At 36.7% G+C, this 18,499-nt stretch overlaps 2 protein-coding genes across 6 annotated transcripts in view; both read right to left on the reverse strand.

Annotated features, from left to right (window-relative positions):
* Window positions 1-5,327: 5,327 nt before the first annotated feature.
* Window positions 5,328-9,894, reverse strand: LOC136852825 (uncharacterized). Its single transcript, XM_067127727.1, has 3 exons — window positions 9,828-9,894; window positions 5,559-6,272; window positions 5,328-5,509 (listed from the first exon to the last, which is right to left on the reverse strand). Exons 1-3 carry the CDS (start codon window positions 9,892-9,894, stop codon window positions 5,328-5,330), a joined length of 963 nt encoding a protein of 320 aa, XP_066983828.1.
* Window positions 9,895-13,916: 4,022 nt separating this feature from the next.
* Window positions 13,917-18,499, reverse strand: part of LOC136853138 (perlucin-like protein) — a 134,522-nt gene continuing 129,939 nt past the window's right edge. For 4 of the 5 annotated variants that reach the window (XM_067128442.1, XM_067128444.1, XM_067128446.1 and 1 more), the window contains one exon: window positions 13,917-15,158. In XM_067128442.1, the coding sequence (XP_066984543.1) occupies window positions 15,080-15,158 (79 nt within the window). In that variant the 3' untranslated portion in view covers window positions 13,917-15,079. Of the gene's footprint in view, window positions 15,159-15,777; window positions 15,880-16,357; window positions 16,464-16,931; window positions 17,091-18,499 lie in introns of all 5 variants that reach the window. The other variant, XM_067128445.1, reaches the window with a different exon arrangement.

An 18,499-nucleotide genomic window follows, 5' to 3' on the forward strand; every position in this document is an offset into this window, starting at 1 on the left:
ATAAATCGATAAATCATGTCAGTCACCGTCAACCAACACTTAAGAGTAGCTGAGAAGACCCCGATGTGAAGCCAATAACAGCAGCAGCGAGGAGGTCTTTCCCTCTAACAGGAAGAGAGAGAACAGAACAGAGCAAATTTCCAACAAGACTCAACTTCCATCCAAGACATCCCTGGAAGGGAGGAGAGCCAAGTTGTCATAAATCCATATATCTCGAGATATAACACTGTCACTTTACTTACAATCCAAAATACCGCGTAGGTGGGTAGGCATTACTTAAGGTTCTTCACAATGTCCCTTCGGCACCTAGTTGCAACCCCCTTCATTCCTCTTATTGTACTTCCGTTCATATTTCCTTCCTTCGTTCTTACTTTCCACCCTCTCCTAACAATTGTGTCGCAATGCAACTGCTTTGAGGGTTTTCTCCTGTTACACCTTTCCGGCCTTCTTATCTCTCAGGCTCCCTCTCAGGGCTGAATGGCTTCATAGGTTCCAGCGCTTGGCCTTTGGCCTAAATTTTATAATCCAGTCCATCTCCAAGATCCATCACAGGGAGAATAACAAACAAAAGCTGCATATAGCAAAAGTCGTGTCCATAGACGAACCAGATGCCTTCTTAATCTTGTCCCTGTATATCACCTGAACTCAGTCGCCTATTAACGAAGGATCAGAACAAGCCAACAGACCCAAAGACTAATTGGAGTCAACTGACCTCGTCCTCAGGTCAGAGAGACGAATATAAAAAGACAGTTCCGTCATTTATTTCTTTGTTTCTTTAATGATGCTGAAGAGGGAATCTTGTACTTCTGGCGCTCCTCTTGACTGACTTCATTCAGAATATTAATACGAGAAACTTGACCAAACAGACACACGCACACATTATATATATATATATATATATATATATATATATATATATATATATATACATATATATATATATATATATATATATATATATATATATATATATATATATATATATATATATATATATATATATATATAATATATAATATATAATATATAATATATATGTATTCGTCATACATTTTGGATATGCTTGTTACTACAAAGTCTTAGATCCCAATGCAAGAGTATGAAATATTTCTGATGTCCGGTAGCGGGATTCGAACTCGCATCCGGAGTATCAGAACGAGGTCGCGTTGCCGACCTAACCGCTAGAAGAATAAGTCCATCGCCGCTCATGCTTCCATATACCTGTCGAATTCAGATTCATTTATTAGAGCTGCAATAGAGTCATCCTCACCAGTGTAGCCCTTCCCTTCGTTTTGGAAAAGAATTTCAAAACTCAAATTTCCAAACATGTCAGAACGTCAGCGTTGTCCCGGACGAGGGTGAAAACGAGTCAAGAGTCATTTCCAAATATCAAACGTCCAGGATCCATATGACAATTTGTTTAGTTGTGACGCTTCTTGGTAAAAGCTTTGTTTGCTGCACAAATATCGCAGAATCATAAATGGAATGATCAAAAACGAAAGAAATTGCTTAAACTCTTTGCTGTCGCCAGAACGAATTTTCGATCATTTCATGGCTGAAGTCTCTTGGAGGCACTGAAGGGAGACTTCATGGAAGTGGGTCTGTTTCTCAATACTGATCTTAGTTTTGTATAACTTGTGTTCTCTGTTTTACTTATTCAGGAACAAAAGAAATTTATTTTAGGGGAAGCAAAAAAAAAAAAAAAAAACATGCAAAACGTACCATCTTGGCACTTTTAAGACATGTATGAAGCAGAAAATGTAACCATGTCGTGTGCCATGTTCTATTAAAGTTGCATAGATGGGGAGAGAAAGGGGAAACCAGAAATTTAGATTATCAAAGCATCGACCTTGTGAAATCTATTATTATTTTCTGATTTATTCAGCGGGGATCAGGAAGAGGGAGCGTTCTGTATGCCTTGCTTCCATCAACATTTGTTCTCAAGTCTCATTTTCAATAAGTCAATAATTGATGATAAAATATTCATTTTCGAAATCGAACCGCCATCTCTCTTTCTCCTTCATAACACTGCATTAGCCTTGCGTATATATTGGTGCTGAAGGCTTTCTCTGTAACCCTCCCTCCCGGATTTCCTTCATTCCTTTCCTCCGTAATATTTAATGGCGTCAGTTTAGTTCAAATAATACATATGTTTGTGATATATATATATATATATATATATATATATATATATGTATATATATATATATATGTGTGTGTGTGTGTGTGTGTGTGTGTGTGTATATATATATATATATATATATATATGTATATATACAGAAATTTGTAGCAATGTTCGTGAATATAAAAAAGTCACGGTGTATATCATTTAAAATTCACATATAATTATATATGCTTATATATACATATGCTTTTTTTAAATATATATATATATATATATATATATATATATATATATATATATATATATATATATATATATATAATATATATACACATATATGCAATATATATATATATATATATATATATATATATATATATATGTATATATATATATATATATATGCAAAAATGCATAAGTATATATATGCATATATAATTATATGTGTTTTAAATCACATACACCGTGACTTTTTTTTTATATATTCACGAGCATTAAGCTACAAATTTCGTTTAATATCTAATTATTATAATTCCCTTTCGGTGATATTTCTGATGTAGAGCGAACTGGATAAAGGGATTGTAGGGCCAGATAATTGTTAAGGAAGTGAAGCTTAACCGTTGAATTAAGAGAAACGAAGAAGACAAAAGCTGTTGAGAAAGAGTTTGTGCGTAGAAGAAGTGTTTTTAGAAAGCCCATAAAAGCGAAGAATATGAAGAAACGTTAAGGTAATGAAAAAGTCGGCTTAGGAGAAAGATTAAACTAGATTTGTTTTAAGATGGTCTGGTCAAGTCGGAAGATTTTGAGTTGTTTTACTGGTACATAAGCTGGAAGTGTTTGAAAGAAAAAAAGAGGAAGACCTGGAAATGACTTTGATATTGACTCTTTTTTAACATATGCCAATTCTAAGCATAACAACATTAAATTTACTGTGGAAAAAGAAGTGAACAATCAATTGCCTTTTTTAGACGTTCTTGTCACCAGAAGTGATGGTTCTTTTAATACTTCTGTTTTTAGGAAGAAGACGTTTACTGGTTTAGGATGTAATTGCTACAGCTCTTGTTTTTATAATTTTAAACTTAATTCTATTTTTACTCTCCTCCACAGGGCGTTTTTTATTACTTCGAACTGGCAATCCTTTCATCAGGAAATTAATTTCCTCTTAGAATATTTTATGAGTAACTGCTTTCCGCAAACTTTATTTTTTAAACAGCTTCGAATTTTTCATAATAAACAATTCACTAACGTCACAAAACCTCCAACAGTATCTAAATTAAATTTTTACGCCAAATTTCCCTTTTCACACGATGACTCTTTTAGGAAACGATTTATGCAAATTATCCACAAGCATTATGGTGCGATTAATTTAAAATTAATTCCCAAAAACCATCTAACAATAGGTTCGTTTTTTAACTACAAGGATCGATTAAGCCCTTTTTTATCCTCTTACGTGGTGTATAAATATACTTGCCCTAAGTGTAACTCTGGGACATATGTCGGATCCACGAGGAGGTTACTGAGGGTCAGAATCGACTCTCATCGGGGAATAAGCTTTCGTACTGGTTGTAGGCTCTCCAATCCAGAACATTCTAATATCAGAGCTCATTCTAAAATCTGCAAAACTCATATTGAAAGAAATGACTTCAGCATAATAGACAAAACAGCAAATCCTCACGAATTGCCTGAGTTAACTCTGTCTATAAGCATTCTGTCGTTTTCTCTCTCCACCTAAGGTTGGTTAGCGGCTTTTTGTTCTGTGTTATTTTTAGCTGTATTGTATTTGGTGAATTTATTTTTAAGTTTTTTTATTTTCTTATGATTTTTAAAGCTTTTACAGTAACTTTTATAAGTAATCTGTTCATTATTAAACAGATCCCTGAAGATGTAATAGAGAAATTATTACGAAACGTTGGAATTAAAGAAATATGTTAGAGTTAACTGGTTTCCCTGGTCCACCCTCACACTGATGCGTCCTGCTGGTCGTCGCCTATCCTTGCTTTTGATATATAGTATATATATATATATATATATATATATATATATATATATATATATATATATATATATATATATATATATATATATACAGTATTCATACATACATATATATATATATATATATATATATATATATATATATATATATATATATATATACTGTATGTATATATATATATATATATATATATATATATATATATATATATATATATATATATATATATATATATATATATATATATATATATATATATGCATAGGATTCGTCTTCAGAAGCTGCGTTACCAGCTATCATATCCCTTCCTGAAACCGTATCTTCATCCTCTGAATGATAATAATAATAATAATAATAATAATAATAATAATAATAATAATAATAATAATAGTATCCACGATATTTTCCAATCTCATTTCCTCTAGGTGCTTCAGACTTACCGAATAAACCATCACTTTCTCTGGACCCTACTTTTTCATCTAAATCACCAAACTCAGCCACTCGTTTTCATTGTACAAACTCTGCCAAGCACGAATTCCTACTTTCCCTGAAAAATTCTTTTTTCCTTGCACTCTTGTTCATTCCTATGCTGGCAACTTTTTTTTCTTCTGCAGAAACAATCACTCTTTGTCACTCTGGCATTGTCATGCGAAGGACGAAACATAAACCAAATTTCAAAAGTTTGAGAGAAAACATTCTTCAATCAACAGAAAGCATTAAGTCATTGCTTTGAAGGGATAATATACACAGTCGCGCACACATGTTGTATAGAAAACAATTCCTCTCGTAATGTACGTAGCTTGCATTCTCCTTAAAATGTGTATACCTTTTAAGAAACCTGTTGCTAGTTCAGTTAAATCAAGGGAGTAAATCTTTCACTAACACTCCCCTTTTATCTAGTCTTGAGACCGGTTTAAGCGAGCGACCTCTCTTGTTGTTTTAATGTCATTGTACATTTCATCTCTCTTGATGAAAAAAGGGGTTTCCTATTTGTTTCTGGGTTACAAGTAAAAATCATTTTAACTTTAAAAAGTAAACGAAAAAAATTGAGAGGAGAACATATTCTCTTGTATCTTCAGATGGTAAATTGTAATACAATTGTGGTATTACTACATATAAGAATTTGGTTTTATATGTTTTTTTTCTATCCTTTCACCAAAGACATTAAAGATGGAATATCTTCCACTGAAGTGCATCAGCGTCCTCTTAGGGCCTAGCCCCTCCCCTAGGAGCACCACCACCACCTCCTGGGCGTCCTCCACCACCATTGCCTCCTGTGCCTCCTGGGCGTCCTGCACTACCAGTGACTCCAGCACTTCCTGGGCGTCCTTGACCAAAACCACCGCCTCCTGCACCTCCACCAAATCCACCTGGGAACTGACCACCTCCTGGGAACTGACCACCCAATGGGAACTGACCACCTCCTTGGGAACTGACCACCTCCTTGGGACTGACCACCTCCTGGGAACTGACCACCTAATGGGAACTGACCACCTCCTGGGAACTGACCACCTCCTTGGGACTGACCACCTCCTGGGAACTGACCACCTAATGGGAACTGACCACCTCCTTGGGACTGACCACCTCCTTGGGACTGACCACCTTCTGGGAACTGACCACCTCCTGGGAACTGACCACCTAATGGGAACTGACCACCTCCTTGGGACTGACCACCTCCTTGGGACTGACCACCTCCTGGGAACTGACCACCTCCTGGGAACTGACCACCTAATGGGAATTGACCACCTCCTGGGAACTGACCATCTCCTAGGAATCCACTACCTCCTGGGAACTGACCACCTCCTTGGGACTGACCACCTCCTGGGAACTGACCACCTAATGGGAACTGACCACCTCCTTGGGACTGACCACCTCCTTGGGACTGACCACCTTCTGGGAACTGACCACCTCCTGGGAACTGACCACCTAATGGGAACTGACCACCTCCTTGGGACTGACCACCTCCTTGGGACTGACCACCTCCTGGGAACTGACCACCTCCTGGGAACTGACCACCTAATGGGAATTGACCACCTCCTGGGAACTGACCATCTCCTAGGAATCCACTACCTCCTGGGAACTGACCATCTCCTGGGAATCCACCACCTGTTGAGTCTTGCTGACGACAACTCTCAGTTTCATCATTTCTCCCTGAAATGTAAGGCCAGAAATCTATTCAGTGGATTATAAACTCTTGATAACAATTTAGAAGACACAAGAGAAATCCAAAGTTCTGTGACCTTAATTTTCACCAAAATTTAAAGTTGTATATTTATTATGTTATGGTTATATAGAGCTAAGGATCAGTAATCCACTCAGTTGGCAATTGGCATAGGATTATTGAAGGCCAGTGTATGATTATCTTTTAAATTGAACGTGAGGAGAAGGGTTGTGCTTAAACCAATAGCTTACAAAGTTTACAAAGTCTATTGGGTACTGTACACTCCTTCCTCTTTAATGCCCTATCCAGAAGCAGTAATATATAAAAATATAATACTGGTATAAAAGAACAGTAAATTCCAATAGTGAAAAGAGACAATAAACAAAGATTAATTTGTAAATATTATCATTTACATTCAACACGAGAGAGAGAGAGAGAGAGAGAGAGAGAGAGAGAGAGAGAGAGAGAGAGAGAGAGAGAGAGAGAGAGATTCATGGGGAGACGCTGCCTGAACAAGCACCCCATTTTGCACTTTTGTCATAAATCACAAAATGGAGAAGTTGAGTCTCATTTCATCTACCACCTCACAACAGATTTACTTAAAACTTCAAGAAAGTTTAATCTTTTTATTGCTTCGTATTTAAGGACTAGCTTCTAATACAACAATATCTCATTTATATAAATTTAATCAATAGCTTTCTTATCGAGAAATAACTCGTTGGGATAGTTGTTATTTGGTGAAGATAATTTTTTCCGGTCCTTTAAGCAACTAATGAAACCCCTGTGCTTATTCTGTTCTTTATTATAAATCATCACCCACAAACACCGAAAAATACTTGGCATCATCTGGTCTATTTATCTCGTTATCTATCTAAGTATTAATATGCATAATCCTCAATGCCGATTTCATCAAGGTTTTTATTATTTTATCTTTTGAATTACTTGTACTTTTTGCCTGATGAATTTCAACTTTCGAAGCGATATTTGTTTTTTATCCTTGTTTTTGTGAAGCCTAAATTTATTCATGCGTTGCAAAACTGGACAGGGTCGAAACGATGTTTCATTTCTTCTTACTTTTTTAGCCAGTGGGAAAGTCATATGATGGTTTTGACACCGAATCGGTGAGAGACAGTTTGTCCTTCTAGAAGATAAATGACAAGAGGAAAGCAACCAATGGATTGCAAATATTTCATTAAAAAAAAATACTAGATTAGCCTATAAAGGTGAGGAATGGTTTATTTAGCCCGGAAAAATGTCCCTGAAATTGAGAGATACCTGGAAGGATGGGATGGATCAGGTTGTTACATAGACACATTTGCAAAAACGCTTACTCTGCAAGGTTGCATATGTAGGTAAGGTGGCAAGAAATCCATCGAAGTGACAGGTATGTACGTTCGCCAAAAATGAATGATACTTTCATTCCAGGCCATCATAGAACCAAGGTGACCGCCCTGTCTGCAGAGAAACAACGGGATATTTGAAATGTCAAATGTAATGCCACCAATTTTAGCCATAACTCTTTCATCCTAGACACAGCTGAATCCTTGTGACTCTTATAGGATGGGTCCGCACTACAATATGACATGTCATAAACACAGGTCGGTGATTTGTCTCATACACATCGCAGACAGGGTGGAAATAAGTCGACAACTTTATGTGGAGAACAAATCTATGGCAAATACTGGATAATCGTAAGAAGCACTGATTAGGACCACCAATATTCATTGTGTTTGTGACGTGTGTGCGGTAAGTGGCTTATTAAACTGTTAACGATGCTGATAGAAGCTCTCAATCCCTCAGATGTTCATCGAGAAGTCTCATCTTAATGATAATTAAGTGCACTGCAAGGTGGGTCTAATATTTATCTACTGCACCTGAGAACACTCCGGAAAAGAACATTATTTAATTCAGTTTCTTGTCAGTTTTTCTTGTATCTTACTATCTTCAGAGAGAGAGAGAGAGAGAGAGAGAGAGAGAGAGAGAGAGAGGGGTGGGGGTGGGGGGTACACACTCAATCGCTGGCGTTGGTGAACGGGCTAGAGCTTCTTTTGTTCCGTGTTTTATGCTTGATTTTTCCACATTTTAGTGAAGGATATGTTCACCACTGTACTGTAACTTGTAATGTAATGCATCAAGCACAAAGCAAAAATGAATATTCATGAGAGAGAGAGAGAGAGAGAGAGAGAGAGAGAGAGAGAGAGAGAGAGAGAGTAATGGTCATAGAATAAAAGTGACTTCATCTCGACATCATTTAATGGAAATTAAATTCCAGAAGTCAAAACATTTTCAGTGCACATGCACACATACTCAGACTGTTCAAAGGCGCTCTCTCTCTCTCTCTCTCTCTCTCTCTCTCTCTCTCTCTCTCTCTCTCTCTCTCTCTCAATAGTCACTTTATCGATGAGGTGTTGATAGTTGGAGCTACGAAGGATCTATTGCCCTTTTCTCACTCCAGTATTGCCCATTCGTCTTGACTGCTCTGGATTGATTGCGTCTTGACCTGAATGGAGTTCATAGTGATATGACCCAGTGGATATCTATCAGTGAAGAGATGGATGAGCGGTATCCAGTATCCAAAGTCTTCCCAAGCAGGAAATGGAGTTCGTCCATTTTCATATGTTCGACGATTTCCCTGTTCCTAGTCTGTTAAGGTTTTCCTTCCTCTTACTTGAAACCCGTTTCTTGTTGAATACTAGCTTGCTTTGAGACTAGTTTTCACAGCTTATTTGTTTCTACTAACTTCTGTTTTTCCCCTTTCATTCGACAGAAATCTCATTTTTTGTTTTTTTGTAAATGCTTTGTCAGGGATTTCTCAAATTATTCCGTCATTAGGTTTCTCTCTTTGATAAACTGTTAGTTTCGGTCTGTATTCACTTTAACCTCATTTCTTCGTCTCTTCTTTATTCTCTGTATTGCTGCAACCAGTTTTCTTCTCGTTCCTCGTCCCTTGTGTTTCTTTTTATATTGCAAGACTTCATCTACGATATCATTTTAATTATTGTTGGAATAAAATTCATTTTCTCCTCCTTTTTCATCTCCATTTTATTTTGTCACAGTTCCAGATTTTCATCGTTATTCCTTTGCCAGTGATTTTTCTTCTTTGAATTCTCATCTTTTTTGCCAGTTTCCTCAGAGAATTTCCATGAACCTCAGGTTTTTCAGACAAGCCTTTTTCCTTTGCATTTTCCAGGAAACTCAAAAGTTTTTCCCTTCAATTTTTTTGGAGCAGGATAATTGAAATATTCTTTTTCCGGACGGTTGTGTCCCGGGGGCACGCGTCCCTGTCTCTTTTTCTTTCTTCCTTGGTACAGTGTCTTTAGATTTCCATTTTTTTTTATGCGGATCCATTTTCCACTGCTCATTTCATTTTACGAAATCTTGGGGTGTGTCTTTCCTACATTGCTTCCAACCTTTGCTTTTTGATATTCGGGGAAATACTGTAATGAATATTATATATTATATTTTATTACCTCTTTTGTTAATTTCCTAATTAAAACACACTGCTTTTTTATATATACAAACGGTTTCTCTCAAAAGCATTTTACCCTCATGAGAGCTTCTTCCGTCTGCATACAATAGATCTGTCCTGTGATTCAGTCGGCCTCTTCCCATTGGTCTTTATTAATAAGTTCGTGTTTGATGAAAGAGCGAAATTTGTACTAAAATAGATTTTATCATATCAGTACATGGGTCAAGCGACCGGGAGACGCAGGTGATAAAGAAAGAAAGGAAATAATGGCCGCTTTCTGCCTGACCGATTTAGTCCTGGTTGAACAGAGGAAAGTGAAAGATCTAGAGTCGCGCTCTCCCTATTTCCAACCTAATTCTAGAACTGCCCCGAAGGCTTTATCGCCGGGCAAAGGGAGTTGTGGGCGAGAGGGTCAAAGGAAAGTTGGCACGATGACTCCTCTGACACGGACCACCAGAACCACGACCTCTTGGGTTGTTATGCCGAGGTCGTGCCTGTGCCAGGGCCTAGTGCCTCCTTCCCTCCCTCCCTCCCTCCCTCCCTCCCTCTCTCCTCTGGACTCTGGTGCCAAACCCCGATTTGCTTTGGAATGCTGGAATGACTCGGGGTTTCTTATTACATTTGTATGGTAAGAGTCTGAGAGAGAGAGAGAGAGAGAGAGAGAGAGAGAGAGAGAATGCTAAATGCGGATGCAATGTCCCACAATAATAACTTTGATCAAAGTTTATTCCAGCAATAATCATCTTAATTTTTTTCATTTTCAGAAGCAAGCATTGAGCCGTCTCTGTTTTGGTGAGTGTTAAGACGTCATTAGTTTTTTTTATGAATTATGCATTTTTTGGAAGGTCTTAATTTTTTATTATGTTCTTTATTGATAGGTATTTTTTGGTTAATGACCATTTTCTCTGGTTATTGCCTTTTATTCTTTTATACTCCCACTTATCACAAAATTTTTCGTATTCCTAATTCTGTTATTTTTTTATTTATGTAGTTGAGTTTGTGCTATTATTATTATTATTATTATTATTATTATTATTATTATTATTATTATTATTATTATTATTATTATTATTATTATTATTATTCCGTAAGAAAGTTTATGAAGTGTAAAAATGCACCTCTCCTTCACTAAAAAGCCAATCATTTTCCATCTTTTTTCACCCACCCTTAATTATCACTCACTAGGTAAGCAACACTAGGCGTTCAAAGAGAGGTCCACCACGGTAAAAATAGTTTCTGAAGCCTTTAATATGTGATTATGACAAGAAAATTAAAAATTATGAATCTTTTTTTTTTTACTCATTCAAGTCCTCTTGCAACTACCTGAGAAACTTAAATAGTTGCAAGAGGATTTGAACGAGTAAAAACAAAACATTATTTTTATAATTTTAAATTTTCATGTCATAATTACATATTAAAGAATTTAGTTTATTTTTATGACATGAGAATGCAGGAAAAAGGTTTGAAACGTCGTCCATAGTTGAAAAATCTACAACTCATTTAGTTTGAAAATTGACCAACTCCATTTTTAAAAACGAAAACAAGTTTTGTTTTGCTTAATTTATTAGTGTTTCTTTTGGCAACGTAACTACAGCCCCCAAGACACGGCATTTTATGACTTAATACTTTAACCACAGTTTTTGCAAAACTTTTCTTTTTGAATGCGGGACTTCATATACATACACACACACACACACACACACTATATATATATATATATATATATATATATATATATATATATATATATATATATATATATATATATATATATATATATATATATATATATATATGTATCATATATGCAAAAGAAATTTTAATGCACTGGGTCAAACAAACGTAGGTGTTTCTGATTTCTAGAGAATCCCCGAGCAATTTGGACGAAAAACTATTCATGTTACAATTTTAAATTATTTTATAATTATGGTTCCCATTAAGTCTTTAATTGAGAAAAAAGTGTATAGCCTATGGAAAATATAAAGCCACTTTATACAACAGAATTTAAGTGAATAAATACAGAACAGAGCAGGAGCTTTCTACCTTCACTGAGGTCCTCTTCAGCTGTGCTGAGACAAAATGACAAAATTTGCAAAGACAAAACTAAAAATCCACAATTTTTAAAAGGGCGATTAAAATGGAAACTGTCAGGGGGGGGGGGTTCTTCTTTGAGCATCATCATTTCTTGAAGGCGTCTTCTTGGTATTGTATAGGTAATGAAGTCGTTTTCTGGCCGAAGGAGCAATTTCCTCTACAATATCTAATTGTAGATTGGGCGTTAGGCATATTGACTGGTCTTTGAATACGTCTTCGGAGGTGAAGGCCTTGTTTCCTTAGATAGTATCCAGCTGTCTGGCCCTGGAACGTTAGTTCACTTAAGGGTCCTAGTGGTTGGGCTAAATCCGTAAATTCTGTATATCTCTCCATCAAGACCTTATCTGCAGACGCCTTGACTGAGCACAAGGGCAACAATATAGATGGTACTGGAAACCACACAGATAATCTACTCCCAAACATAGTAACTGATCAGTTACCAATATTCATTAAATACTTCCCAACTGATTATAATTACTAAGTAACTTGTGTCTAATGGCTGTGCCAAAACTTTAAAAATAGAAAATAAAGTTTTGCTTAGTAATGTATTGATAGCTCAATATTTACATAGACAGTTAATAACTTCCAAAATAGATTTAATGGTGTAAGAAAGTAGCGTATTTTAAAACCCACTAAATGTTTAACATTATCTGGAGAGATGCCAGATAGAACAGAACTCTGAAATCAAATTTAAAGAGAGAATTGGTATTGCCATTAGTTTAACAAGTTCCTGGGTCAAACATTTTTATAAGCGAAAGCTTGAAAACTTAATGCTGTGAATATGACATGTAGGGCAGATACGATTGAATTGGAAAGCTATCTATGACCAGGGGAACATCATTACTAATCTATGCTGGACTGCTAAGTCAAGATAAATGGTTCGTCATGTGATTTAAAATTGCAATATTAAGAATCTGCTCTTGAAGTGCAAAAGAAAGTGTAAATAAGTGTTTTTCCTCTAAAAAGCTGTTTGATCAGTCATTGTCGTGACAAACCATCTTCCACCCTTCCCAATTTGAGCTAATAATCTCAAAGATTCTAAATATCTGAAGATCAGTTTTCTTCTAGAACTCGACTGCCTCCTCCAAGGGTACCTGTATTTGTCTGGAAAATATGCCAGTACTCGTGAACATTATAAGCAGCACACATTAGAAGATTGAAGATGCAAATGTCCCCTTTATGCATTTTATATTGATGGTTCCAAAACCCTTAACAAGAGTAGGATTTGCTGCCACTTCTCTTGAAACAAATTGAATCTTTCTCAGACAGAAACTGATTGCAATAAATTCAACACCGAAGATTATTGAAGTAAATGCCTGACATTCTTTTGCACAACAAATAAATTCACATTCCACAAATTATGTGAAGCTAGTTTAAAGGTTGAAATATGTTGGAGCTGGACCTACGTGGACAGAGAAGTGAGGATACCGATAGAGTAACCAGATTAAAATGCTGGAGTATCAAATAGCTCCCTGCACCCTTTACAATGTGGTGCTTTAGTGGCACACTTAATCTGTAAGGGGGTAATGCCATCATTGCACCTCATGCGGTGCACTGTAGGCATTCCTTAAGGTTATTTGCGGTGTCTCTTCGGCCCCTAGCTGCAACCCCTTTCATTCATTCAACTGTACCTCCATTCATATTCTCTTCCATAGTGCAACTGTGAGGTTTTCCTCCTGTTACACCTTTGTAACCTTTTGCTCTTGATTTTCCTTTCAGTGCTAAATGACCTCATAGGCCCCAGCGCTTGGCCTTTGGCCTAAATGCTATATTCTATTCTATGATTAAGTTTCATTTAAATGATCAGGTATTCATAAAAAATATGTGAAATTAATAAATAATAACAGCACACTGAACTTAGATCATAAATTAGATGTCAACTCAGAGGGAGCAACAGTACTACTACGCATGGAACTGACCACACCAATTTTTATACCTTCCTTTATTCCCCAACAGTAATCATTCATGTATGTCCTGTCATGCAACCATAAAGAAACTGTCGGTCAATGTAAAAATAATGTGATACAAAGCTATTAAACGGCAGAAGTACTTTTAGAAAAAAAGAGAATTATAACAGTAATACTTTATTTATCTCTTGAGCAGTAAGGCTACAATTGTAGTTCTTGTCTTTTAAGATACAGTATTAATTTTGATGGGTGAGATTTTATATAAATGCAGGATGGGACTTAGAATATTAAAAAAGAATTCTGAATATAATTTGCATGTCTGGCCTTAGGCTTGAAGTAATGTTTATGAAAAAAACAGAAGTATATTGGAAAGCAATGAGATAAAGAGGTACTGCAGTTGAGCATGCAGTATATTTTCTTAACAATCCAAAGCTGATTTTTTTAGACAATTTCTCTGAGAAAGTTTTTCTCACAATGGAATATTGCTTGTTTGTTCTTGTAGGGAATCCAAAAAGTAGTTTTCTGTCTTTTCACAGCAAGAATGTTCTTTTTGCAAAATTTGCTGGGTAACTTACGCATTACAGCATGCACACGTCCTGCAAAGATAACTAAAAATGTTCCAAGTAAGAAATGAACCCAAAATTGGTTGCTGACTGCCTGTGGGATACAGGCTGAAGTTTGCTCGTCTAATTGAAGGAGGCATCCCCTGTCAAAGCTGTTGTAGGTATCGTTTCATAAGTGATAGAGACAAAATGCTTGTTTAAAGATTTATATGACTAGTTTCTAAAGAATAGCGTCTGTCAACATGACGCTTCCATTATTTGAAGTGTAATTCAGGGAATTAGACTACAAAAAAAAAAAAAAAAAAAAACTCATGAGAGATTCCACCCCCCTTTCAAATTGGACCAACTTTGTTTATTGAAATTACAAACCTACTTTCCTAGATGACTGAGACTGTGCTCACCTGGAGAGAAAGTAAGACATAACAGAGGAACTACTCTGAAAGAAACGTAGTTCACAAAGCACTTCAGTTCTCCTAACAAATGGGCACCCAGATAGCTTTATACTGAAGTTCCACATAAAAATGACTGTGGAGGGTGACTTGTAGCCAAAAAGACCCCTTTCTAAAACAGGTACAGTATAGCAGTTTGTATGTAAACTTAAATGTTGCAGTTATATTACTGTTAATTAAAGAAATGTCAACATGAACTATGGAGTTGTCCAACAGAATACAGCTTAAGAAATACAAGCACATAACAACAGGCAATTTCACTTTATGTAAACACTTGGAAGGACACCTACTCTTAGGCCTAATCCATTTTCCATTTCACTTTTCTGTGGGCGTTCCTTCATCTAGCACTGAAGCAAAGTTCCAACCCAGGTGGGCAGGTTTCTCGCAGATGTACCTGTTGGTAGAATAAGGTAATGATTTCATATTTTTTCTGCTAAGGAAATCATTTTGAACTTAAAACCTTGGTTGACTTCTAACCCGTTGCCTTTAGTGATAATAACAATGATTCAACTTCATGTAGCACAAGGAAAATGTGTACAAACACCACCCTACTTACGAACATTCAACTTACAAACATTAAGAGACAAACAAACAGGATCACAAATTAAAATTGTGTTCAGAACACTCCCCTTTGCCACCCGTAGTTCATATTTTGTTCTGCACACCTTTTCTATGAAATACAGTATTATATGTACAGCAAATTGTGTTTTAGGATGAAAAGACGCAAAGTACTGTATTGAATTTATATCATATTGTACTTAAATAGGCGTGAGGAGTACAGCAACCACCTTACAGACAATTCAACATACAAACAGCCATCAGGAACGTAACTCATTCGTAAGTGGGGTGATGTCTGTATTTAGATCAATGTAAAGTATTCCTTAGAAAGTAGCTACGGAATAGATTCACACCACAGGCTGTTATAGACTTTGTTTTTTGGAGTTAATTGAAGTGGACTACCCATGTCTAATAACAATTCTTTTCTGTTGAAGTGGTTTTACAGTATTCCTTACCTGAACTTCCTGCCACAGGGAACATCATTGAGACCCTCGTTAGAAGAGTGGTAATGGATACAGTCTTCCCCATTGTAGTTGTCGGGCTGACCTTTACGCCACCTGGTGGGAGTAAGATAATCTTTACCGAGAAACAACGAAGAGAGGTCGTAGTCATTTACCCCCTTAGGGGGTTTTAGTGCCGTCAGTGCACCTCATGTGGTGCACTGTAGGCATTACTTACGGTTCTGTACAGCATCCCTTCCTAAAGCCCCTAGCTGCTATAACCCCTATCATTCCTTTTACTGTACCTTCATTCACAATCTCTTTCTTTCTTCTTACCTTCTACCCTCTCCTAACAATTGTTTCACAGTGCAACTGCGAGGCTTTCCTCCTGTTATACCTTTCAAACGTTGTTACTGTCAATTTCGGTTTCATCGCTGAATGACCTCAGAGGTCCCAGCACTTGGCCTTTGGCTTAAATTCTATGTTCTATTTTGTTCTATTCCCTAGTTTTCTTGAAGAAGCATGATGCTATTTTATGATCTAGGTATCTATCTCATTGATCGTGAGTAACTATTGCTGCAACTTCAGATCTTACCATGATTCAACGATTTGGTGAACGGTGCCATCTGCAACCCATCTATAGGTCCCTTCTTCTTGGATGTCACTCAGTCCTATGTAGGTGTGATTACCTTTTGCAAGATCTGCAAAGAGAATAACTGATTAGATTGAATGGGAAAGTATAATTCTCCATCTTTGTCTCATAGGCCATTTTTGAAAATAAAAGTTATATCAGCTGTCGAGAAATTCTATGGAAACAGATGACAGTGAACTTGTTCGAAGTTTGTTATATATAATCTAGCTTTACTCTTCTATAACTCATTTTGAGAGATAGATCGCCAAGACAGTGCAGTTGTTCTGGGGATACCAGCTGGTACCAGTAAAAGAAATAACCTTTATGTTAGCTTAGTCCTCTAAGGGCTTACTGGTACATACCAGCAACTTCCTATTAAAGTGTATTGTGTTCAGTAATATCAAATGATTTAAAGATCAAAATCTTTGACAAGGTCTTTTTGAGCTCAGAACAGTGACTTCTCTGTTTGATAAAGCAAACTTGACGGTACTGTTGTAGTGGCTTCCTTACATTTAAACTTACGATTACTTTTACTCACCACGGAGGAAGCTGTACTCGTCATCATGAGTGATTTTGACCAAGTCAGAATTCAAGGCTATGCACTTTTGACGGCTCTCTTCCCAAGTGCTGGTGTCTTTACTGATGAAATAACAGGAGGACCGCAGCTTAAACCAACCCTTCTCACAGACAAGTTGATCTGTAAGTCAAATAAAGATATTTCATAACAGTGTTGAATGTTCTTGTGTAAGTGTTCAAGATGGTTTATCTGAGGTTTAGTTCCTCATTGGGCAATGCATGTGCCACCCACATGGTCTTTTGCATGGCTCAGTGTAGGTGGTTCTAAAGTTGCCCATATATTCTAGCGCAAGGTTTGCTTTCATCTTAAAAACTATTATCACTTTCACACATTGATATTCTGCTCTGTACTTCCTCACTGCCCTCCAAATTCCATCTCTAGTAATTTCATTATAAGATTTCTCATGTCCCTCTAATCTGCTTTTTTCCTTTACTGCTTTGGTAAATAACACTAACTGTCTCTTCACAAAATTATCTAAGATTCACAAACTCTCCCTTTTGCCTAAACTTGCACTGTTCTTCTATTATTATCTATCAGGTAATCTTTAAAGTGAAAATGTGTCCACATAATTCTTTTAAACACTTATACAGAATCACCTTTTCCCTAATACTAAGGAACCATTTTGCTCTGACTTTATTCTCCTGGAATCTTTCCAAAATCCAGACATACCTTACACGCCCTGGTCAAACACTTGATTAGGCTATCACCAATATAATTTAGAATCTCACTTGTGCTTCCATCAACTCTGGGTGACTCGATTCTTCATCTTTTCAATTTTCCTCTTCACATCCTTGACAGTCAATTGCGACAGGCTTTCTCAAATTCACAAAACTTCCCTTCTTGTGTCAGCCATATTGCCTCTTTCTATCCTCTACGTTCAGCTTTTCAAATGATTGACTCCATCTTTTGGACGGCATGGATACTGACTCCATCTTGTTAAATGGATCACTGACTCCATCTTAAGTGGATACCTCCTTCAGAACTCCATCTTAAATGGATACTGACTTCATCTTAAGTGGATGCTGACTCCATCTTAAGGGGATACTGACTCCATCTGAAGTGGATACTTACCCCATCTGAAGTTGATACTGACTCCATCTTAAGTGGATACTTACCCCATCTGAAGTGGATACTGACTCCATCTGAAGTTGATACTGACTCCATCTTAAGTGGATACTGACTCCATCTTAAGTGGATACTGACTCCATCTTAAGTGGATACTGACTCCATCTTAAGTGGATACTTACCCCCATCTGAAGTGGATACTGACTTCGTCTTAAGTGGCTACTGACTTCATCCTAAGTGGATGCTGACTTCATCTTAAGTGGATACTTACCCCGTCTGAAGTGGAGAGCATCTTTTTCGAATTCCTCCAGTGTCAGCTTGTGTCGTTAAGCTCTGTTTGTTCACTGATCCTTCTTCCAACATTTTCCTCCTCCAGTCCAATTTCTTTTCCTCTCATATATAGTACTTGGCTAAATGTACTCTCTCTCTCTCTCTCTCTCTCTCTCTCTCTCTCTCTCTCTCTC

The sequence above is a fragment of the Macrobrachium rosenbergii genome, chromosome 26, assembly GCF_040412425.1.
Source record: "Macrobrachium rosenbergii isolate ZJJX-2024 chromosome 26, ASM4041242v1, whole genome shotgun sequence".
Lineage (NCBI taxonomy): Eukaryota > Metazoa > Arthropoda > Malacostraca > Decapoda > Palaemonidae > Macrobrachium > Macrobrachium rosenbergii.